Below are 24,441 nucleotides of genomic sequence, written 5' to 3'. Positions count from 1 at the left end.
GACGTCACCAGAATGCACTATGGATTTGTTTACGGAGGTAGTGGTCAACTTCGTTGGCCAACAGACTTAATCTGTATAAAGGCTCAACGAATTTTGTTGAAAATTTGAAGTTAATTGATGAAAGCAATCAAGAGTAATTGTCGAACAAACAAACCCACAAATGGACAACGAATCGAGACTCTAGTGATAAGTAAGAACTCACTACGCTCGTTCAATAAACGGTTTAGTGTATACATAAATTTTTCTATGATATCTTAGACAAAATAATATCAGAGTTTTAAAGCTCTACTAAGGTGAGGTCCACGTTATAATGAAAGATTAACTTTATTACTGCTATCATTGTCTATCATTCGACAAAGCAGATAGAGCTATACTTTTCTAGCTCCGCAACGTTGCCAGATCGTTTTTCAACAATGTAGAAACATTATAATCAATTAACAAAATATTTAATCTCAATTACGAAAATTTATTGAACGAGCGTTAGCGAGTTCTCACTTTTGACTTACTGGGGTGAAGGCCAAAGTCGTTGTCCGTCTGTTTGTATGTTCTACAATAACTTTGGAAAGAATTGATCAGTCAGCTTCAAATTTTGATCACGTATTCTTCGAACCTTTTTAAAGGTAAAGTTTGTTGGACAACAAAATTGACTCACTCCTTCGTCCTTTTTCAGGATATAAAAATAACATTGAAAGTGCATAACAAAAAAAAAAATTGTTGTGATTTATCATTTAGACAGCTGAAGAATTAATTGCATGCAATTACAACAGTTTTCCATTCATTCAGACAGTCCTTCATGCGCTGACAGATGATTCCAGCTGGTTAATGAACAACATAAATTATTTTTCCCACAGTTACCTTGAAAAGTGGCCATTGCTGCACTGATTACAGAACGCAAAGAATCACTTTTCCGCTCTAGTGCGGGAAAAATTTTTCTGCACTCCAGATTTGCAACATGGCAACGCAAAATACTTAGTAGGTTATATGGAGCAACAGTGCAGCAAAATCAAAATGAAGTTGGTAACAGTGACTGGGCTGCTATAGTGAGCAGAGGCACTACCTCCTTAAACAAAGCCGTAGTGCATTCGTGTGACGTCAGCACAGGTAGGGCTTCTACATCAATAAAAATTCGTTGATTTCAGCTGATCTATATCAACTAGTGTTTTTATTGGTATAGCCCTACATGTGCTGACGTCACACGAATGCACTACGGCTTTGTTTACGGAGGTAGTGGCAGAGGTGCAACGAAGCACAACGAGCACATTATTAAGTAGATATTATAACCAAGGACAACATTTTTATTCAATTTGACAATAAATTAAGGTTTTTATCAATAATAAAATTACACAGAAAAACATTTGATGCATTTCAGGCTATTTTACCCATAATTACCCACTTTTCATATTCAATGGTAACTGTAGGAAAAACTTAATGTGAAATACGTGCGCAAAGTTCCTCTGCTGCACTCAACAAACCATTCCGCCCTCGCCTTTCTTTCGGTGCAGCAAACTGTCACTTTGCGCACTAGTTGCACAAATAACTATTCAACTTTTACATCAACAAATTGATACCGTTACGGGTTGAGATATCAATGTGCGGTTTTCATTTTCTCTCTTTTTCTGGTCATTAATTTTCTCTTTTGGAACTCTCTATTGAAAAAATGATTTTGAATTTATATGAGAGTCAAAGGATTTCCATATTCAAGATCCCCAATGAAACCTACAGTCAAATTATTCTTGTAAAAGAAATATTTAGCGTTTCCATCATTTTCACCAACTCTGTATAATTAAAAGTTGCGGATTTCAAAGATTACAAATCAACAGTTCATGAGCGAGTTCTCCATCCCAGGGGGTGGGTCACTATTTATTTAATCATTAAAAAATATAATTTATTGTCGAATAAAATATAATTCAGTAATTTGAACAAGAATAAACAATTAATATTACTTAAGATAGACTGGTATTAGCTGTCGTCTACAGAAGGCAGTAAAACGGCAAAGCTGTTCTCCTAACTTTCTCCACTGCCATTATAACGTGGACATCGCTATAGAGCTTTATTAGACGCAACGTCAAGATCATCAAATTGCAATTATCTACAACGATATGGTATTGATTCATCATATTGATAGTTAAACAAGTTTTCTTTGCCTTGACTTACCTAGATGTATGAATTGTCAGAGGAATTGACGATGCTTATTGCTTTTTTGTAAAGTTTTACGGCAAATACAATTTTTGATTTCGATTGATTGAGGTGAATTTTTATTAAAACTGATAATTGGTACTGAACCATTACATTGATAGTTGAACAAGTTTGCGTTGCCTTGACTTACCTAGCTGTATGAATTGCCAGAGGTATATTTTTATTGAAACTGATTATCTTGGGCAGATAAGGATTTTTGATCAAGGTGAGTACTTGGTTTTGTACTGCAGCTGCATTGGCTGCTGCAGCCTCTGACATGATGGCCATAATAGACTTGTGCACACTTTTCAGAGACTGCGACACACAGTTGTTGAGCCAAGGAAGGCACGCCAGTGCACACATCCATACACTCTCTGCGCTGCACTGGCCTTTGTTTATCAGCCATTCACCTTTGAAACGACAAATAGAAGCAAATCGAATTCAGAAATGAGTGAGAGAGTGAGACAACAAGACAAACATTCATTTTTTGTGAGGGTGATACCCACTTGAGCTCTAGTGTACTTGAGCTCTAGTGTACTTGAGCTACGTGGATAATGAGAGTTAGATATACTCTCATTACTACACTGACCTTTGTTCATCAGTCAGTTACCTTCGAAACAACAATTAAAATCAAAGCAAAATACAGATAGACAGAAGGAAACAATGCACAATTTATTAATATACCAATAATAAATTATTATAATGTTCTTAGAAAAAATGATTTTATATAATATTATGCACATTTATTGATATTATTCAAAAAGAAGCAAATTAATTATATTGAGAAATGAGTGGGTCAACGAAGAAAATTGAAAATTAGATGAATTTAACTTTTAATGTTGAAAAGGGAAAAGTTGAGAAGACAATTGTTGACCCCGCAGTTCTGTTTAGGGTAGTAAGGAGGTGAACATATCAAAAGTCCCCACCCCTACCCCCTGTGCTAAGCGGATGGGGGTGGTTTAAAGGTACCATTTTTTTATTTCTCGCATAAAACTCAAAAACTATGTATCCTAAGGACTTGACTGTCATATAACAAATTCAAGCTTAAATAATTTCCTATAATATTCATTCAACAACTTTTTTATATCTCCTCTAGTTTTCGAGATATCCGCTCTTGAAGGTGTAACATTTTTGAAAAAACACGTTTGCTCCAATTTTTTCTATTTTTGTTCTTATAACTTTTTAAAAATCGATGGGAAAAATCCATATTGATTATGACCTTATAGAGAATTGAACTATCTTCAATTTGATGTAAAATTTTACACTTTTACGAATTTTCCTACACCTTTTGCAGCAGCTTTAGTGTTGAGTGTGAAATCTCAATTTTTGCAACAATAGACCAATTGACAAAAGATTTTGAAGGAAATGTGTTTAACAAAATTTTTGACTTTGCAGCTTTGTTGAGACTAGTTGGGAGGAAAACATATCAAAAGTCCCCATTCCTAACTCATGTGCCAAGGGGATGAGGGTGGTTTCAAAGTTGCATTTTTCAGCGTTTTGCTTCCACGCTCATATCTTAAGAGCAATGCGTTCAACCGAAATAACTAACTATTCAAAAATGAATCTTGATAAATTTTCTACACGTTTTGTTCAGTGAAATTTTGTGATATTCCCAATAGTTACCGAGATATTCGCTCTTGAAGGTGTGTTATTGTTAAAATAACAGGTTTTTATCCAATGTTTTGCTCTTTCAGGGCGTATAACTCTCCAACAATGCATCATAAAAACTGATGATTATCGTACGTTTGTAGAGCATTGAATTCTCTTTGAAATTATGTATTATTTCACTATTCCAAGTTTTCCTTTCATTGTTATAGCAGCTTTAATTTAGGGGGTGAAATTTTCATTGCTGCAACAATAGATCGTTTGACAATGACATTTAAATGGGGTGTTTGTGACACAATTTTTGACTTTGCAGCTTGATTTGGACTGGTTAGTAGCTGAACATAGCAAAAGTGCGCATCTTTATCCCCTCTGTCGAAGGTGTGGAACCGCTGAGTTGACACTTGTTGCAGCAATGAAAATTTCACCCCCTACATTGAAGAGGTCGCACCTCTTGACGTGAAAAAACGAACTTTCACTGAAATTTTAAAACTAGATGACTTAAACTTTCACTGGTTGATTCCGTGGTCGCACTGATAATCTATTGCTTATCTCAACACCCCTACACATAATATTACACAATACAAATATTGGCGGCTGTTGAGAGTCCCTATGAGAGGAGTTCGGACGCTGGTAATGTCCCTGTATGATAACTAGGTACTATCATCATCATTCTCATTACACACGCACAAGCCTGGGCAGCATGTGGGCATCACCATCAGCAAAAAATAATACAGCTCGAATGAGTTAGACAAGTTATGAAAATTCAAATCATAAACATAGATTACAGCAAATAATTGGCTAATTTGAATATTGAACACAATAAATTATAGGCTAATTATTTTACTGAAGTTGGTAAAGCCCACCATAGAGCTGGATTTCCGCACAGAACAGTGACAGTGAAAATATAATTCCAACGAGTTCTTATTGGAGTCAGTCTCAGCCCAGCCGAGTATGAATAACATCATTAGAACTTATTAGAATTATATTTTCACTGTCACTGTTGTGTGCGAATCCAGTTTTAGGCTGCACAGATCCTACAAAGTCCATAGATATCAACAATTCAATAAATTGTCTTTAGTAATTAGAAACATTCTGAAAGAAATATTCAAGCTTTGACATTCAAATTATTCAAGTAATGAACTACGCTAAATACTAACAGAAATCCAGAAGCGACGATAGGAAGCTTGCAGGACAGATCCTGATTGATTGCGCAAGAATGATTAATAGAACTGAGTGTGGTACTTGAGAAGAATCAAGCAATACGTTCAATTGGCTGAGTAGGAAACAAGGATCATATCCGTCAATCAGCACATCCGAAATAAGAGCCGATAAAATCAATGTCAGAGCCGAATTCAGATCAGCGTCGTCTTTGCAAACATTGCTGGTTGCAATGATATCATAGCATATTTCCAGCGGATCTCTTGTGTTAGTCTGAAACTGAACCAAACACAAATTCTCACATTTGATGAATATCACTTTGAACACTTACACTAGAAGAAGAATATACATGCTAAAACACGAACTTCAAACCCTTGAAACCACCTTTCAGGTACGGTATAAGCATCACTAATAGATTTTTTAGTGAGCACCTATAGTGAGGTCCACGTTATAATGGCAGTGGAGTAAAATAGGAAAACAACGTTGCCGATCCTATGTCTTGTCAATGCCTTCTATGGAGAGTAACTGATACCGGTTTTTTTATGTAATATTAACTGTTAATATAGCGCTATCCTCTTTGTTGACTTATAGACAAGGATAGCAATTCAATTGTTGCTCAATCACTGTCATTATAACGTAGACCTATAGTTCTGTTGCTATCCATGTAGTAGTTTTCAGAAATCGTGATCAGTGAGTTTTATAAGTATAGGTTTTAGTTACCCCTCCATGGAAGCTTCCATTTATTAAAAATGTCACTTAACTTAATTGTATTATAAAACGAACATTAAATATTAGTAGGTATACAGTGGATACGAATATCAAACACATAATACTACGATAATATTTTTTCAACCTCCGTTTGATCAAAAAATCATAAAGAAAAAGACGAATGTATATAAAAGAATAATTTTTTTCACCAAAAGCTACACTCATGATAATTCTTAAACATAATTGGCGTGAAGGTCTAGGCATTTGTCTTACCAGTGGACCAGCCTTCAAAAACTCTCTTCATAAAATGCTGCCGCCAAATGAGTACAAATGGGCTATGACGTTGCTTTGGAGAACCCAGTTATTTTGGATCATTGTCCTCAAAGTCATGACTTGAGTTTGGGGAAAAAGAAAGTTACTAGTGGCCAAGTCAGGTTTGTATGGTGGGTGATCGAAATTATCCCATTTGATTTGCAAGATTGATTTTGTCTTGGTGGACGTGATATTTTCGAGCTCAAAATTTATGTGTTTTTATAGAATTATTTTGTGAATTTGAATTTTGTTTTATGTTTTTACGGAAGTTTTATTATTAATCTATCTAAATTTAAAATTGTTTGTTTTATTCTGATTTGTATATTCAGATTGATGATTTAGTGTATAAATTGAAATGGACATAACCTACATAATATTTGTACAATTTAAAACAAAATTAGGAAATTGAAGAAGTTTTGGGCAATAGTCTGTTTTTTCTTTTCCGACTACTGTATTGTTTACTCTATCCAATTAATAAATAGTTTGTTTGCACCAGCACTGTGAGGCCGAGTTGTCGTGGATCAACGATTCTGACGTCTTTAATTTTCTGACACCATTCACGCACAACATCATCACTCACAACGTTTCCTGGGTAAACTTGAATAACTTTGTTGGATTTATGCAGAATTATTACCTTTTGCATGCAAAAATGAATAACGCTACACGACTAACACTTGGCGGGAGACTTAACTGAAGCGGTCATGTTTCGGAGTCTATAACCCACAGTTGACGATCTGGCGCACCGATCACAGGGCGTTTGGTAGAGATGACAAGCTGCTCAGCTCTATGAAAATCACCCCTCTACCGCTTGTCTGTGTCTTATGATTTATGATTGGAGGTTGAAAAAATGTACCCTAGTACAATGATGGATGCTTGTTCCAAATTGATAAAATAATACATTCTCTTCTAATAATTTGAAACAATATTTCCTTGAAAAATTGCAGTTTTTGTGATAAACTGTACTGTACTCACAAATGGGGAAGACAAATAGTCGAATATTGCATTTTTATCTTCAAAGATGAGCTTTCCAACTAACAGCTTCCAGGTGTGATGTAAGCACGTTTCTGACAAAGACCTGCAATGTTCTGTCAGGATAAATTTGAATACCGGTTTCAGCAGGTCTAGGGCATTTTCATGGATACTGGAAATAAAAATAACTTTAATAAGGCACCTCGATTATCCAAACATAGCTAATTGCAATGTTATCATCTAGATATCTTGATTTTTCAATCTTCAAAATCAGCATGGTTTAGCATGTTTTTTTGTTGTTTTCAATTCAGTACACTATTGTATCCTACAGTTGCAGTACAAAAAGTTTAAACTTATTCATGTAGTATCATTTGAATCTCTATAACCAAATGGTGAATAAATGATACGAGTAACGTCAATTCTATAAATTTCTTAGGCTAGGCGCACACCAGTTAGTCAAGAGAAGACACAATACTTTATATACCGTAGTTGCTTATGACGCAACTCACACTGATTAGTCATTGCAATTAGACATGTCTTTATAAGCAACTATGTAAAGTATTGTGACTAAACGTGTCTGATCATGTCTTGTTTTGTCTTGACTAACTGGTGTGTGCCTAGCCTAAGAAATTTGTAATTCTTTCTAATTCTACCAATTTGTGAAGTTGAAAGTGCAGTAGAAAACCGATTATCCGGACTGATTGATGCATGACAGTATGCGGAAAAAGAAAGTTACTAGTGGCCAAGTCAGGTTTGTATGGTGGGTGATCGAAATTATCCCATTTGATTTGCAAGATTGATTTTGTCTTGGTGGACGTGATATTTTCGAGCTCAAAATTTATGTGTTTTTATAGAATTATTTTGTGAATTTGAATTTTGTTTTATGTTTTTACGGAAGTTTTATTATTAATCTATCTAAATTTAAAATTGTTTGTTTTATTCTGATTTTTATATTCAGATTGATGATTTAGTGTATAATTGAAATGGACATAACCTACATAATATTTGTACAATTTAAAACAAAATTAGGAAATTGAAGAAGTTTTGGGCAATAGTCTGTTTTTTCTTTTCCGACTACTGTATTGTTTACTCTATCCAATAAATAAATAGTTTATTTGCACCAGCACTGTGAGGCCTAGTTGTCGTGGATCAAAGATTCTGACGTCTTTAATTTTCTGACTCCATTCACGCACAACTTCATCACTCACAACGTTTCCTGGGTAAACTTGAATAACTTTCTTGGATTTATGCAGAATTATTACCTTTTGCATGCAAAAATGAATAACGCTACACAACTAGCACTTGGCGGGAGACTTAACTGAAGCGGTCATGTTTCGGAGTCTATAACCCAATAACAGTTGACGATCTGGCGCACCGATCACAGGGCGTTTGGTGGGATGACAAGCTGCTCAGCTCTATGAAAATCACCCCATCTACCGCTTGTCTGTGTCTTATGATTTATGATTGGAGGTTGAAAAAATGTACCCTAGTACAATGATGGATGCTTGTTCCAAATTGATAAAATAATACATTGTCTTCTAATAATTTGAAACAATATTTCCTTGAAAAATTGCAGTTTTTGTGATAAACTGTACTGTACTCACAAATGGGGAAGACAAATAGTCGAATATTGCATTTTTATCTTCAAAGATGAGCTTTCCAACTAACAGCTTCCAGGTGTGATGTAAGCACGTTTCTGACAAAGACCTGCAATGTTCTGTCAGGATGAATTTGAATACCGGTTTCAGCAGGTCTAGGGCATTTTCATGGATACTGGAAATAAAAATAACTTTAATAAGGCACCTCGATTATCCAAACATAGCTAATTGCAATGTTATCATCTAGATATCTTGATTTTTCAATCTTCAAAATCAGCATGGTTTAGCATGTTTTTTTTGTTGTTTTCAATTTAGTACAGTATTGTAATCCTACAGTTGCAGTACAAAAAGTTTAAACTTATTCATGTAGTGTCATTTGAATCCTATAACTAAATGGTGAATGGATGATACGAGTAACGTCAATTCTATAAATTTCTTAGGCTAGGCGCACACCAGTTAATCAAGATAAGACAAGACATGATCAAGAAAAATACTTCACACAGTTGCTTATGACGCAACTCACACTGATTATTCATTGCAATTAGACATGTGACTGAACGTGTCTGATCATGTCTTGACTAACTGGTGTGCGCCTTGCCTAAGGAATTTGTAATTCTTTCTAATTCTACCAATTTGTGAAGTTGAAAATACAGTAGAACACCGATTATCCGGACTAATTGATGTATGACAGTATCAACTGATAATCCCGATAATCGATTTTACTCTATTTTTCCCTAGTTCTTAATAGTAGATGTAATTAAAACTGCAGTATTTAGTAGTATGCATTGTATGTAATATTACTGGTAATTTTTATATTGTTTTATTAATTTTAGTAATATTACTGGTAAACAGATATCTTTCATTCACATTCTAGTTAAAATATACACCATGTTGTGTAATTGTTGTGTACCAATAAGGTACAGTAACTCAAATCTTTTATTCATTATAATATTGTATTGCACCTTGATTGCAGCGGACCAATTAGCCTCTTGAAATACAGAACAGGTTAGGTAATGTACTCCGTTATGAAAACGCTCTGCCTTTTGTATCATGATATACATATTATATACATAATATTACAATACAGGCCTACATATTACAATCCATAACAGGTGATCCAATTATTACGCAACCCTAATTTCGAGAACATATTTCGATAATTCCTAAGGGTGATGCCCACATGTGCTCTAGGCTTGGGCGTGGGTAATGGAGAGGATGATGAGTGGACCTACTAATTTAGGGGGTTCCGAGCCCCCGGGAATCAATTTCTAAACTTACAAATGATATTCAGCGTAGTTGGCTCCTCCGTCCAAATACTTATTAATCGTATTAATGTACAACATGAATACATAATACACAAATGATCGGTTTCATACACAATCGATTTTACGACGACATGATACGACAACGACAACACCCAGAATGTCGTCCGATCGTGTTGGTGTATCGACAATCAAACGACATCTGGGTGTCGTGGTCATATCGTGTCGTCGGTGATAAATCAGCGTATGAAAAAACGGCCTCTAGCGTAAAAATGATGAGTACAATTTATTGAAGTAATTTCTTACGTTGGATCGTAATGGTTGATGACTGAAGACATCAAGTTGAGTATATCTTTCCAGGAGTTGGGGTCTTGCCTTAAGATTCTGCAAAGAGGGTGTTTATTTGTTGTCCTTATTGGATTCTCGTATTTTCCTTTCTCTGAAATTTGCGCTTTCAAGTCCAAAAGCAGCAGATTCAAAACAGCAGCGGACTGCCCTTTCGGAACACTAGAAAATCAAACAAGTTCGTGAATTCACCAAAACTACAAATGAAGAAAGATTTAATAAACAATGTTGGAGAAATATCAAGTGTAATATCTAATTTGATTGCTTCAATTTATCTAGTTTTTGAATCAATAACAATGTTGGAACAATATTGATCTCTATTCTCCCAACTACTACTTATTGTAAGGTGTGATCAAGTTGAACTGTTGATCTATTGAATTGATCTATCAACTATAGTGAGGTCCACGTTATATTGACAGTATTTGATTAGCATTGATGTTTCTATCCTTGTCAATCATCCGATAAAACAGATAGCGCTATCCTTTACCAGCTCTGCAACGTTGTTATATCTTTTTTTAATAATGTAGAAATATAAAATTAATAATAATCAACAAAATATTTTATCTCAATCATGAAAGCTTATTAGTCTATTATTTAGCGTATGGCAGATACACAACAAATATATAGCTCATGAGTCTCAAATGTCTAGATATACACTGTATATTTCCAAATTCTTTGAGATGTTGTGTAGTTTTCGGTTAGGAGAACATAAGTTTGTCATTCATTTTCAAATGATTATTATTATTACTTCAAAGGTAATGCCAATATCCTACTTCGATATCATCCAAATAATATGTTCCTCAACTTGAATGATTCTATTAGAAGTATGCTAGAGAAGTTGTCCTTACCTTCCAATGTAATAGAGATTTCGGAAGAACGAGAAAGCATACTGCAATTTGATGGAGTTGGAGTGAACCAGAGACACCATGCCTTGGCAAGCTGTGAGACTTGTGACGGCATTGTCGCTACTGCAAAGTGTTTTCAACTTTCCAAGATCTTCCAGTTTCTCATAAAACGCCAATTCCTGAAACAGAACAGTCATGATTTGTTGATTGAAAGCAGTTATCAAAGTCATCAAGGAATGATTCGTGAACTATAATGAGATTCACATCTCAAATTGACAGAATTCATAATAAAATAAATAACACTGATGTTTCCCATTCTTGCATTGCAATCAGCATTTATTTATTTTATTTATACATTAATAGATACAATCATTCTCAACTATGGATGATTGGGAAAGGAACAACAGGCTTAAAGCCCAAAACTGTTCCTTTCCCAAATTTAGATAGAAATTGTCCAAAAATAGGTTATGTTTACACTACACGTTGAAAGAGAAGAGAAAAGAGAGAAAGAGAAGCATTGGTTCAATGGATTGATACATGAATGCCTTCATTTTCACACTTTATAATGTTTTTTTATTACTGGAATACTTGGTCACATAATATAATTTGAATATCCTATTATATTAAGCGAGCAATTTCTGTATATATCTGGTTATTTATATCCAACGGATCTCCAAAACAGCTCTAACGATTTTCACGAAATTTGAAACGTAGTAGGTTTATGATATAAAAATTCGATTGCACTAGGTCTCATCCTTGGGAAAACTCGCTGAACGACATTAAAATGATAATTCATCCTCGGCTGAAACATCTGAGACTTTCGTCGTCTATGGATAGTAAGAAAGTAAGTGAGCGAGTGAGTATGTGAAAAATCAAAATATCGCATCCCCGAAATTTATAAGATGACGTATAGCCAGCTGTGAAACATAAACACGATCATTTTAGAAAATTGTGTTCTGTTTATCAATAAATAAAAATAACGAGCGAAGCTCGGTGCACCGATATTATTTTAAAAACTGTTTAACAGTTACAAATTCCAACTAGACTACCATCTAAATTGTTTTAGTACTTACTTCAGCAGTGTCATTAAGTTTGCTGGAATTCTTGATTGTCGCTTTTATTCTTTCGACAATCTTTAGAATATTCTGTAACAAAAATCAAATATTCTAAATCAATAATGATGCATACAGGCATAATATTTTCAAAGAGTTTTAAATTTTGAAATCAATTTTTCCAAACATAAATAAGTTATCAATCTGGTTGGGCATTATGACCAACAGTGCATTAATGTGAAAATAATGTTTCAATTAAAAATATATTATGTTTTTAAGAAGCCTATTATTAATGCGAGGTCTATTTGAATTGATTATCCGATATAATTTTGATAGGAAATAACAATTATTACGAAATGCTACCTACAGCAAAAATATTTGCATATAGCCTAAGTTTACAGAATCGCTTTCAGTAGCAGCTAAATGCAATTTGGATTGAAATATAATTTGCATTTTTTGAGTGCATGAGTTAAGTTTTGAGAAAAAGCCTTTAACTTACTGATAACTAACAAAATGTATAAACTTCTAAACTAGCTCATAAAGCTTACATGAAATTTAAATGGTGAGTTTATAAAAATAAAATTTTAAATTTAAAGCTTCTAACCAGAGGTCCGCCGTTAGCAGTGAACGTTGAAATTTATTTTTCCTACAGTGACCTTGAAAAGTGGCCATTGCTGCACTGATTACAGAACGCAAAGAATCACTTTTCCGCTCTAGTGCGGGAAAAATTTTTTCTGCACTCCAGATTTGCAACATGGCAACGCAAAACAGTTAGTAGGTTGTATGGAGCACCAGTGCAGCAAAATCAAAATGAAGTTGGTAACAGTGACTGTGGTATAGTGTTGTGGTGCACGGTATAATAATAACGATGGACAGCGACAGCCACCACCCACACAGCACACAGCCGCCCCTTCATTCAAACACTACTACATTATTCAATTTAATTTATTAATAATAAAATTACACAGAAAAACATTTGATGCATTTCAGGGAATTTTACCCATAATTACCTACTTTTCATATTCAATGGTAACTGTAGGAAAAATTTAATGTGAAATACGTGCGCAAAGTTCCTCTGCTGCACTCAACAAACCATTCCTCGCCTACGGCTCGGGCGTAAACGTTTCTTTCGGTGCAGCAAACTGTCACTTTGCGCACTAGTTGCACAAATAACTATAGTTACATCCATTTGTTACAATAAAACATAAAATATAAGTCACTTTCAACGTTTGAATTAAGTTTTCACATTGTCATCAACTGTATTGAATAGAGATTTCTGAAGGTTTTATTCTGAAGCATATGTTTGAATGGAAAATATCATACCAAAAAAGTAGGCCAAATAAGAGTTTCAACAAATGAAAAATTCTAAATTCGATGAATCAATAAATTAGATCAATAAAAATGTGAGAAACCCAACATAAAATAACATAATGGTCAACATGGGTCGCCACTTGAAGAAATACATTTTTCAAATCAGTTAGCCACTTTACCGGCTACAGTTATCAATTATTGTAAGATTTATTTTCTGGCAAATGTCATCAAGGTTTTATAAATATTTTCAATGATATTCTCACCGTAAATTCTTCAACAGCCCTTCCTCCAACTAAATCTTCATTGACAAAAATATCCTGCATTTTTGTTGATCTGCAATTGAAAATACCATTATTTTAGTGGCTTAGGTTTGCATCAATTTTATTCATAATAATATCAATAGATAATATCATGGTAACATTTTCATACAGAGACAATTTGTTCACATGTAGACAATTTTTATATACAAATTTAAGGAGGGAATTGAGAAGGTTTTTATTGCCATTTTTTTTACTAGTTCCAAAATTGTAATCAGGGTTTCTGGTAATGATCTAGTATTTATGTCAATATCCTAATAATTTACTAAAGATGCTACCATTTATGGTGGTTTGATTCATTTCATTCTTCCTCCTATGGCACCAAAATTCCTGTGAGATGATTGCAGTGGATATTTTTGTGCACCAAGCCGTTCACAAATTGGTGGACTGTGGTGAATCCTATTATATTAAGCGAGCGATTTCTGTATTTTTATATCTGGTTATTTATATTTATATCTGGTTATTTATGTTCAACGGATCTCGAAAACGGCTCTAACGATTTTCACGAAATTTGGAACATAGTAGGTTTAGGATATAAAAATTCGATTGCACCAGGTCTCATCCCTGGGAAAACTCGCTGAAGGACATGAAAAGGATAATAATTCATCCTTGGAAAAACAGATGATAATTTCGTCGTCTGTCGATAACAGAAGCTTGTGTGGAAGATCAGCTGTGTAATCAATTAGCTTACTGTATCTCGCGAGAAATCTAGAAATATTTCAATTGACTTGATCAAAATAATCTGATTTGTTGACATGAGATGGTATATATCATAATATTCAAAGTTAATAATTATTTTACAGTTCTAAGTGATTGGTGAGTGTTATTTTGTTATTCAATTTGGTATGTAAACAATCTAAATTAGAACTTTTATGTTTTCAAATATTTGGACTGCAAATTTGACCTGAATTCAAGTGTATGGAACATAACCTACATTTTGGAATATGTATAGTGTATAAATCGAAATCCGGGGAAGAAACCGTTTTGGCTGTGCCTGTTAGTCCTTCCCCAATAACTTTAAAGAGTTGAGTTCTGTTTATCAATAACGAGCGAAACTCGGTGCCCCGATATTCCTATTATAAAGCGAGCAATTTCTGTATTTTTATATCTGGTTATTTATTTATATCTGGTTAGTTATGTTCAACGGATCTTGAAAACGGCTCTAACGATTTTCACGAGATTTGGAAAATAGTAGGTTTATGATATAAAAATTCGATTGCACCAAGTCTCATCCTTGGGAAAACTCGCTGAACGACATTAAAAGGATATATTCATCCTTGGCTGAAACAGCTATGGATAGTAAAAAAGTGAGTGAGCAAGTGAATATGTGAAAAATCAAAATATCGCATCCCCGAAATTCATAAGTTGACATATAGCCAGCTGTGAAATATAAACACGATCATTTTAGAGAATTGTGTTCTGTTTATCAATAAATAAAAATAACGAGCGAAGCTCGGTGCCCCAATATTTATTTTGGTTGGTGCACAAAAATAACCACTACCATTATCTCAGAAAAATATGGTGCCATAGAAAGAGGAATAAAATGAGTAGAATCTTCATGATGTTGGGTAAAAGCAGAACTCCGGAAGCTTGAAGTAATCTTGCCAGGAAAACGGGAGTGAGGCAGACATTCAAATTTCCTTCATTGCTTCTCTCTAGCATCGCTCATCTACAGAGTAAGAGCTATAGATAACAAACGAATTAAGAAATAAATTAGCAACGCAACAAAATAGTATCAGTGTGTATAGCAGAAATTCGGTTCAACTGCTATGAATCTCGGAGTCCATACGGGCTGAATGTGGAACAGAGACAATTCATGACTATAATGAGGTCCACGTTATAATGGTAGTATTTGATTAACATTGGCCTTTCTATCCTTGTCTATCATTCGACAAAGCTGATAGGGCTATCCATTTCTAGCTCAACAATGTTGCCAGATCGTTTTTAACAATCTGGAGATATAATTAATTAACAAAATATTCAATCTCAATGATGAAACTGTATTATTCAGCCTGATCATTGAAAATATATTTCCTTGTAGAATAAAATATGACTGATTATTTTAAACAAGAATTGACAGTTAATATTACATCAGATATACCGGTGACATAGATATCAGACCGGTGATATAGAGGTGATCAGATTATCCTCTATAAAAGGCAGTGGCAATGCAGAGAATCGGCAACGCTGTTCTACTTTCATTCTCTACTGCCATTATAACGTGGACCTCACTATAGGAATTTAAATATAAATCAAAATATGGATGATACTACCCTGAGAGGCTTTTAAATTGAACACAGATCAATTAAATTAGTTATGTGCGAGCTCTTGAGGGCATTAATTGCCTCAATTACATGTCATCTTGTGGAGGAGTTTGACTTTCATATGAATTTATTTGATTTTGTTATGCTTTTTTTTAAATGTTACAACATAGATGAATTTAAATTTGGAATCTGGAAATGTATTTTTCTTCCTGTGATGTTGTGATAGATACTCATATTGAATGTAAACAACTTTATATTTCTACAGTTGTGTTGTGAGTGATGTTGTGGTACTTTTCCATAATGAAAACACAAATTTGAAATTGCCACTTTTTAAAAAGTGGTTGACAATTTCAAATTTGTGTTTTCAACTTTATATTGTCAAAACCATCAATTTATTAAAACTGATTGAGATATGTACTACTCTTTCGGTTGTTACTCAATTATAAATCTAGCAAACTAGAGTAGGTACCTTAACTCTAGTTTACAAGTCTCTGAAGTTGTTTTATTGATTGGTTTGACTTGGTGGCATTAGTTTGACTATATCGTCGTTTTCATTCAAAGGGGATAGTCTGGCTTTCAGGGAAAAGCATAGAAGATGGTTGCCAATTACCTCAAAGATAGAAGGCAGGTGGGTTTATTAATGGGTATCATATTCATTCATAGGCCAAGGTCAATAATAATTTTAAACGTATTTTGTTAAATACTAATAGACTCTTAAGTATGTTCTGGAGCCACTGACAAGCCTCTTCTCCAGCCCTCCATGATATGAGTGTTGTGGACACTCAGATATCAGGTGTTGCATTGATTAAATTTGACCACATTGGCACAGAGGTGTATCCCCATGCTGTCATCAGCTCAGCACACCTTCCTACCTGCGTCCTCAATCGGTTTAGGCTACACCACTCTCTACGTCTCACCTGGGTGCCAGGGACAATGTCATTAGGGTCAACCACAAGACTTCTGTTCCTAACCTCTCCCTGCAACAATCTCAGTCTTCATAATGGGTGTCCTATTAAGAGAAGAAAATATACCATATACGGGGGCGCTACAAGGTTCAGAACTTGATCCTCATCAAGAAAAGACTTAGTTTAAATTAGTGGTTTGACTTTATCATCTTTTTGATTCAAAGTGGATAGATATGACTTTCAGGGAAGAGCAAAGGATGGCGAGTTGCCGATTACCTCAAGCATGGAAGGCAAGTGGTTTTATTAATAAGTGCTACCGTACATCAAGACGATAAAATATACCACATGGGGCGTCATAAGTTCGGAACTTGTCTCTCTACTGTTCTTATTGATGATAATGACATGCACCTGGATAGCTCTACCTTACTTTACGCACATAACACAACTATCATTAGTCAATGCTTTCATGCTAAATTCAAAGCTGATGACCATTTTTCTTTAGAGCTGAAAAGTGGTTCTCCAATAATAAGCCCAAGTTGAATCGGAGACATAGTCTCAAGAAATTGTGAGCACTTTCAGCCGAGCAGAGATTCTTGATGCTGGACCTGTCGTCTCACTTGATTTTAATATTGTTATGTGAGACATAAATCATCACACGATCAGCAGAAAGCTCTCAAGAGTTGTCTACTTTTTGTGGGAATCAGAAGATGAGGCGTCTACTGGATGTTGAACGGCTGCTGATGATTAACCATGCAGTGTTAGGCTGGATTCGCACACAACAGAGACATTAGAAATATAACTCCCATAAGTTATAATAAGATAGTTCATACTCGCTTAGATGGGCAGAATGAGAATAGTTCAATTAAAACTTGTGGGAATTATATTGTCACTTTTGTGTGCAAATCCAGCTTTAGCCAGCCACATAACTTACCGTATTAAATTTTGATATGAGGCATTCGAAAGAGGTAAAATACATAATCCTGCTTCAGAAAAAGGCACTCCGTGTAATGGTATTTAGCAAACTGCCGGCCGATATGCCGACGTCTGAGCATTCACACAGTTTATGGCCAGTACATACCTTCATGTCTCCTACGTTTCAGGAATCTACAATGAGAGAAAGAGAGGGCATTTACATGGAACTCAAGGAGTCCATGAGGAGGCAACTGCCTGGAACAAGGTGTCTTTCCTGAACAAAGTGTCTTTCCTAAACACGAAGATCATGGAGTCTGTGATGTTCATCCAACTTTCAGCCTATTTTGAGGACAATTTATTCTTTACGAAGGATCAATTTGGGTTTTGACGAGGGAGGTCGACTACTGATGCTGTTCAACGCTTGGTGGAATCTATACTTGAGGCAATGGAGAGGAAGTAATCAACTGCCATGACCCTCTGTGATCTCACCAAGGCTTTTGATTGAGTATCTCATGATGTTTTGATGGGGAAGCTCAAGAAATATGGTGTTGGAGGAGTAGCCATGAAGACAATGGAGGAGTACCTTTTACGCCGTAGGCAGGTTGTGACAGTAAACGGTGCCAAGTCACAGAAGCTCCAGGTCAGGTATGGAGTGCTGCAGGGATCAATTTATTCTTGGCCCTCTGCTGTTCCTAATTTTCATAAATGACCTTAGTATGGATGGAAAAGCCCTGCTGCTTGCTGACGATACAACTATCATTGCACAGGATGAAGATGCACAATTGGCTGTACTGCCGAACTATTGGAGGAGGCGAGCGCATGGTTTAGGGCAAACAGACTGTGTATAAATGGAGAGAAGACGCAGAATGTTCCGTGCACCCTGAGGCATGGTCTGCCTCCTTTTGGTGGGCATGAGAATAACCTCCTTGGATTCATGGTAGTCTCATCACTGACATGGGACCAACACATTGATATGATGTGTAACCGATTCGATCGAAGAGGTTCGAATTATAAGATCATCACCATACTTGAAGCATTGTCGCCCGCTGTACAGGAAGCTGGGAATACTTACTGTCTGCAGTCAATATGTGCTGAGCTCTCTTGGTACTTGGTGTACTTTGTTGTCGCATAACTTATCTAGAGTAAAAGGACTACTGTTTTTCAGTGCTAGTAGTGATACTTTTCAAATTCCTGACAAACTCATTCATGGCGTGCCAGTGAATGTGTTCAAAAAAATAATTTTAATCAAAATTTTCTAATTTAAGCTTCCGGCAGTCGCGCCCTACTCACTCACACGAGCAGTCGCGTGTTGTACTTTGTACAACATCCAATTTTTCAAGTGTTATGTACTCTGTTTACTGTCGTATAATTTCCATCTCGTTGGATCATTTATGCCGATGAAAACCATTGGAAGCAATAAATTTATAGCTATAAGAGCTGAATATAAAGAAGATTATATAAGATCAAAAACTATCACACTATTCAAATGAAAATGAATAATATTGATTAATTCGAATCATTATTGAGTAGGATAAAAAATAGAGTAGTGATATAATAATATTTTATATTGAAAGCTTATGTATACAAGTGAATAATTATAAAAAGATTATGAATAATTGAATATAGAAAATCCTAACCGGTTTTTATGTTGGTTGTTCATCACTAATTGGTAGTTTCTTCTTCACAACACCTCAAACAAATGATTGTCTTTTTCGAATGTTCCTTGCACATGAAAGAAGAGCACTTGTCACACTTCATGGAAGCTGATGAGTTTTTTTGTCTACCACACAGCACGCAGTTTCCTCTTTTTTTGGTAGGGGGTTCATTGGGAGTAGTACATAGCTTGAAGTACATACATTGCTCCTCAGGTCTCTTGTACTGCTCCAAGTAAACTGATATATCTTTCGGCAAGGATCTTATTTGAGCTCTCGTTGCCAGATGCTCATTCAATAAGCCCATAGCAAGATTTTTCTGGAATATTCTTCTTCTTGGGGCCTCTTGTGGTTTGATAAATGAGAGTAGAACTCTGCTATTTATACTGGCAATATTCAACAATACATAGAAAATGGCTTGAGGCCAACGCCTTGTAACAAGAGACACTGAATAAGCAGCACACATTTTTTCACACGTGTCTACTCCACCTTTCGTCATATTATAATCCAGAATAATATCCGGTTTACCAGTGTCTGGATCAATTGATTTCGAGTCATGCATGGACGAAACAAGGATTACTGCTTTATTCACCTTTGGTACAAAGGAAACTAAAGTTTTGTTATCACTGAACCCGAACTCTGTTGTGCCCACTACTCGATTCTTGTTAGGCAAAAACGACGGGGGTATAGCAGCATTGTTCTTTTTCAAAGTTCCAATCATTGTGATGTCCTTTGCCAACATGTCTTCAACAAGAGGAATACTTGTGTACCAATTGTCGGTGGTCAAATTCTTGTTGGATTTTTCAATGGGGACAACCAATCTCTTTACTATATCTTCTGGTTTATTAGATACTTCGTAAGGACCAGGTGGCTGCTTACCACAGTAAACCTCCAAGTTATTACAAAAAAATGTTCTGGCATCACACAAAGCAAACATTTTGATGCCATATTTTGCTGGCTTGGATGGTATACATTGCACGAATGAGCATCGTCCTCTAAATGGATGAAGCATTTCATCTATGGTGACTAGTTCACTTGTATTGTAGCTATCTATACAATTCTTTACAAAGGGATCAAGAATTGTTCTGATTGCAGCTAGCTTATCAATACGACACCGATCACTCCTTGTGGCTGGATTGTCAAATCTCATACACCGCAACAAAAACAGAAAACGTTTGTAGCTCATTGCTGCTCTCACAACCATAACACCTGTTCCATCACTGGTCCAAATCTCTTGAACATTTGCATGATTTTCTTTCCGTAGCCCAATAAGATACAAAATACCAAGCAAAGCCAACAATTCTGTGTAATTAGTTCGTCGACAGTCTCTTTCCCTATTATAATCATGCGAAATATTATCTATGTACATGTTTGTAAATTTCACAATCAATTCCAACATATCTCTATCGAAAAATTGTAGAAAAGCATCAACTTCATTTTTTACTTCGCGGGCTTTCGGTTTTGGTCCAGGTAATATTTTCACAATATTTTTTTGAGGAGTTTTATATGCACCTTTCACTTCTGTTGTACACCAAATAGTTTCGAGATCCTTTCCAAGTATGAAGTCTTGATCAGTAATCATAAATTCGTCGTTACTTTCTTGTCCTTCAAGTTCACTTTCATCAGTAAAAAACTCGTTTTCAATATTTCCATCACTAAGATCACTGTCGCTGTCTATATCTGAGTTTCTGAGGTTGGTTTCTTCATCAGATAACTCTTGTAGCACATGTGGCATATCACTTAGCCTCAGCATATTGCAATTCTATTATCACTATAATACTACGAATGAATTAAATTGGAAATTGAGTTGGAGAAAGCACGTCTGGAGATTGATCAATTGAAAGAGATGCATTCATCGTCGACTACTTCAAAGAATCTCCAGTTATCATCATCTTCATCAATAACAATCAAAACTTCAAAAAAATCATCTTCATCTCCGGATGAAAATAATAGTTATTCGCCAACCAATTGGGAACAAGAAGAAGAGATGGTAGCCACCAAGACCTCATGGATTCTTCCTAAACAAAAGAAGAGGAAGATACGTGATTCACCAGACACAAAAAGACCTCCAACAGTCAATAAAACCGGTTGTGAAGAAAAATAAGCCACCACCAGTCATATTGAGCAATGTACAGGAGTATACTAGAATTAAAGAGTCATTCAAATCGGAAAATCTTAATTTCAGTGCCAACATGATGAACAACAACCAGCTAAAATTGAATGTTGAAACTGAACAAGAATAAGGAGATTTAACTAAGATGTTGAATGAAGCTAAATATGAATGGCACACGTACGAAAACAAACAAACTCGTCCAATTCATGTAATGGCTAAAGAGCTTCATCCATCATGCGATCCAGAGGATATAAAGAACGAACTTCTAAGCAGAGGCTTTCAAATAATCAGTACTGTCAACAAAATGAAAAAAATGAAGAAGGATGGAAAAGAACACATTATCAGACTTCCAATGTTCATTTTAACATTCAAGAATACAAAACATACAAAAAGATTTATGAAATTGAACATATTTGCTACATAAAAGTTAAAATTGAATCAATTAGAAGCAATAAAATGATTCCGCAGTGTAAACGTTGCCAGGGGTTTGGTCATACTCAGGCATGCTGTCAACATGAACCTGTGTGTGTGAAGTGTGCTGGAAAACACTGGACTATTTCATGTACCAATGCTAAAGAAACCCCAGCCAAATGTCTCAATTGGGCTGAGGCTCACCCAGCTAACTACAGAGATTGTCTCATCGCTAAAGAACTTCAGAGAAGAAGAACTGAAAAAGAGAACATAGTTAAAAGAAGTAGCAAAGTTCCACGTACAACCCAACCGAGAAACTTCACTTCAAAAGAGTGCACTGGAGAAATATCCTATTCCCAAGTAACGAAACCCACTCCCAGCATACAGAAGGAGAGTCAACAAAAACAACCACAATAACAACTTGATGTTAATAAGGTTCTGCAGGAAATTTTGAACAGTTTAAATATTCTTTCTGGACGACTTGGAAGGGTAGGAGTATCGAGAAGAAAATTATAAAATGAATATTGCAAGCCAACAAGATATTAGAATTGCTACCTGGAATGCCAATGGAATAAATAATATCAATAATAATAATAGAAAACAAGACATAGAAATATTCCTAAAGACACGAAATATAGACGTTTGCCTCATCTCTGAAACCCATTCAACTGAGCAGACTCACTTCAAAATCAATGGATATAATGTTTACGAAACTATTCATCCTCAAAATCAAGCAAGAGATGGAAGTGCTGTGATAGTGAAGGAGAGTATTAAACACTATATATAAAGACTTCAGTATTCAAAGTGATGAAATACAGCTTTCTGTAGTTGGAATAGAGTCCATCAACCAGAAAATACTTGATGGAGCTGCATATTTTCCACCACGTTACAATTTAAAGAAAAATGATTACACAAATATTATTCTTCAGCTTGGAGATAGATTCATAGTGGGTGCAGATTTTAATGTCAAGCATAAGGATTGGGGTTCAAGACTCACAACGACCAAAGTAAAAGAACTCAGAGAGGCTATCCAGGAGCTGGAATTCCGAATTCCAAACACCTACTTATTGGCCAACAGATTTGAATAAAACTCCAGATCTTGTAGATTTCTTCATAACAAAGAGAATATCCAGTAATTTTATTGATATTGAAGAGAGCTTTGACCTGGATTCTGATCATTCAGCTGCAATTCTCACACTTAGTGAACAAATAATAAAGAAAGAAGACAGGCCAATGTTAGACAACAGAACTACAGACTGGGAAGCTTTTAAAGTGGATTTGGAAAATGTAATCAACTTAAATATTCCACTTGTAACAGCTGAGCAGTTGGATGAATCAGCAGAACATTTAATGTGGCAAATCCAGAAATCAGCCTGGAAAAACACCAGACAATACACCACGAAAACAAAAGGATGCAATTACCCCCTGGAGATTCGACAACTTGTTTTAGAAAAACGAAGGGCAAAAAGAAGATGGCAACAAACTTGTGATCCTGCTGACAAAAATATCTTGAATAACAAAACAAAACAATTGAAAAGAGAAATAAGGAAACTAACTGGGAAACCCATTAACAACAGAGAAACAACAGAGAAAAGGCAGATATATTTGCTAATCATCTGGAAGAAATCTTTCAGCCAAACAACATTCAATCTGGAATTGATACTGAAGAAGATATGATAGTTGATTTAGATACAGAGATTGATCCAGTTACTACAAATGAGGTTCAAGAGCAAATAAAATATAATCTGAATACAACAAAAAGCACCTGAATTTGATCTGATTACAGGTGAAATCTTGAAGAAACTTCCAAGGAAAGGTATTGTCATGCTAACATATTATTTATTTAATGCATCATTCTGATTACGAAATTTTCCTACAATTGGAAGGTTGCAGAAGTCATTTATAGCAAAAGCTTGGGCAATGTCCTCAAGAAGCAAAATCGTATCGCCCAATATCTCTTCTACCTGTAATTTCTGATTGACTCCCATCATAAGAAGTAGAAATCTGATATCAGCCCATCAATTTGGTTTCAGGCAGAAGCACTCAACCCTGGACCAAGTACATAGAATCACCAATGTAATAGAGAATTCATTAGAGAAAAAATATATATGCTCAGCAATCTTCCTTGATGTGGCACAGGCATCTGACAAAGTGAAGGCATGAAGGACTGATCAATAAACTTCATAAAATTCTTCCCACTCAACTTGTGAAACTCATACATCACCAACAGATTGTTCAGAGTAAAACAAGGTGACGACGTCTCTGAATTGTAGGAAATGAGGACTGGAGTTCCACAAGGTAGTGTTCTTGGACCAGTTCTTTATGTGCTGTACACAAGCGATCTTCCTGAATTGGATGCAGTGACAATAGCTACTTTTGCTGATGATACTGCAATACTGGCAGAAGGGGAAACAGTACAAGAAGCAGCCACAAAACTACAGAATGCTAGCAACAAATTCAGTGACTGGACCAAAAAATGGAGAATTCGATTGAATGAGAAGTCCATTCATATCAACTTCACAAACAA

The 24,441-nt window shown here is 35.4% G+C and overlaps 2 protein-coding genes across 2 annotated transcripts in view; both read right to left on the bottom strand.

The window, feature by feature from the left end:
* Positions 1–16,861, bottom strand: part of LOC111050080 — a 43,563-nt gene extending 26,702 nt beyond the window's left edge. The window contains exons 1-8 of the mRNA XM_039420249.1: positions 16,839–16,861; positions 13,604–13,673; positions 12,051–12,122; positions 10,981–11,156; positions 10,094–10,294; positions 8,532–8,700; positions 4,938–5,217; positions 2,327–2,585 (exon numbers count right to left, since the gene is read on the bottom strand). Coding sequence (XP_039276183.1) covers positions 2,327–2,585; positions 4,938–5,217; positions 8,532–8,700; positions 10,094–10,294; positions 10,981–11,156; positions 12,051–12,122; positions 13,604–13,673; positions 16,839–16,861 — 1,250 coding nt within the window. The remainder of the gene's footprint in view (positions 1–2,326; positions 2,586–4,937; positions 5,218–8,531; positions 8,701–10,093; positions 10,295–10,980; positions 11,157–12,050; positions 12,123–13,603; positions 13,674–16,838) is intronic.
* A 2,539-nt stretch (positions 16,862–19,400) lies between these two features.
* On the bottom strand, positions 19,401–21,143 carry LOC120349717. The gene has a single exon (XM_039420248.1). It carries the CDS (start codon positions 21,141–21,143, stop codon positions 19,401–19,403), a length of 1,743 nt encoding a protein of 580 aa, XP_039276182.1.
* Positions 21,144–24,441: the final 3,298 nt, after the last annotated feature.

Source organism: Nilaparvata lugens, chromosome 2 (assembly GCF_014356525.2).
Source record: "Nilaparvata lugens isolate BPH chromosome 2, ASM1435652v1, whole genome shotgun sequence".
Lineage (NCBI taxonomy): Eukaryota > Metazoa > Arthropoda > Insecta > Hemiptera > Delphacidae > Nilaparvata > Nilaparvata lugens.
Note: the sequence above shows the minus strand (reverse complement) of the source record. Positions and strands in the feature narration are given on the sequence as shown.

Coding starts and splice junctions, on each gene's coding strand:
- LOC120349717 (XM_039420248.1), bottom strand. CDS start 21,143: ATGCTGAGGCTAAGTGATATGCCACATGTGCTACAAGAGTTATCTGAT.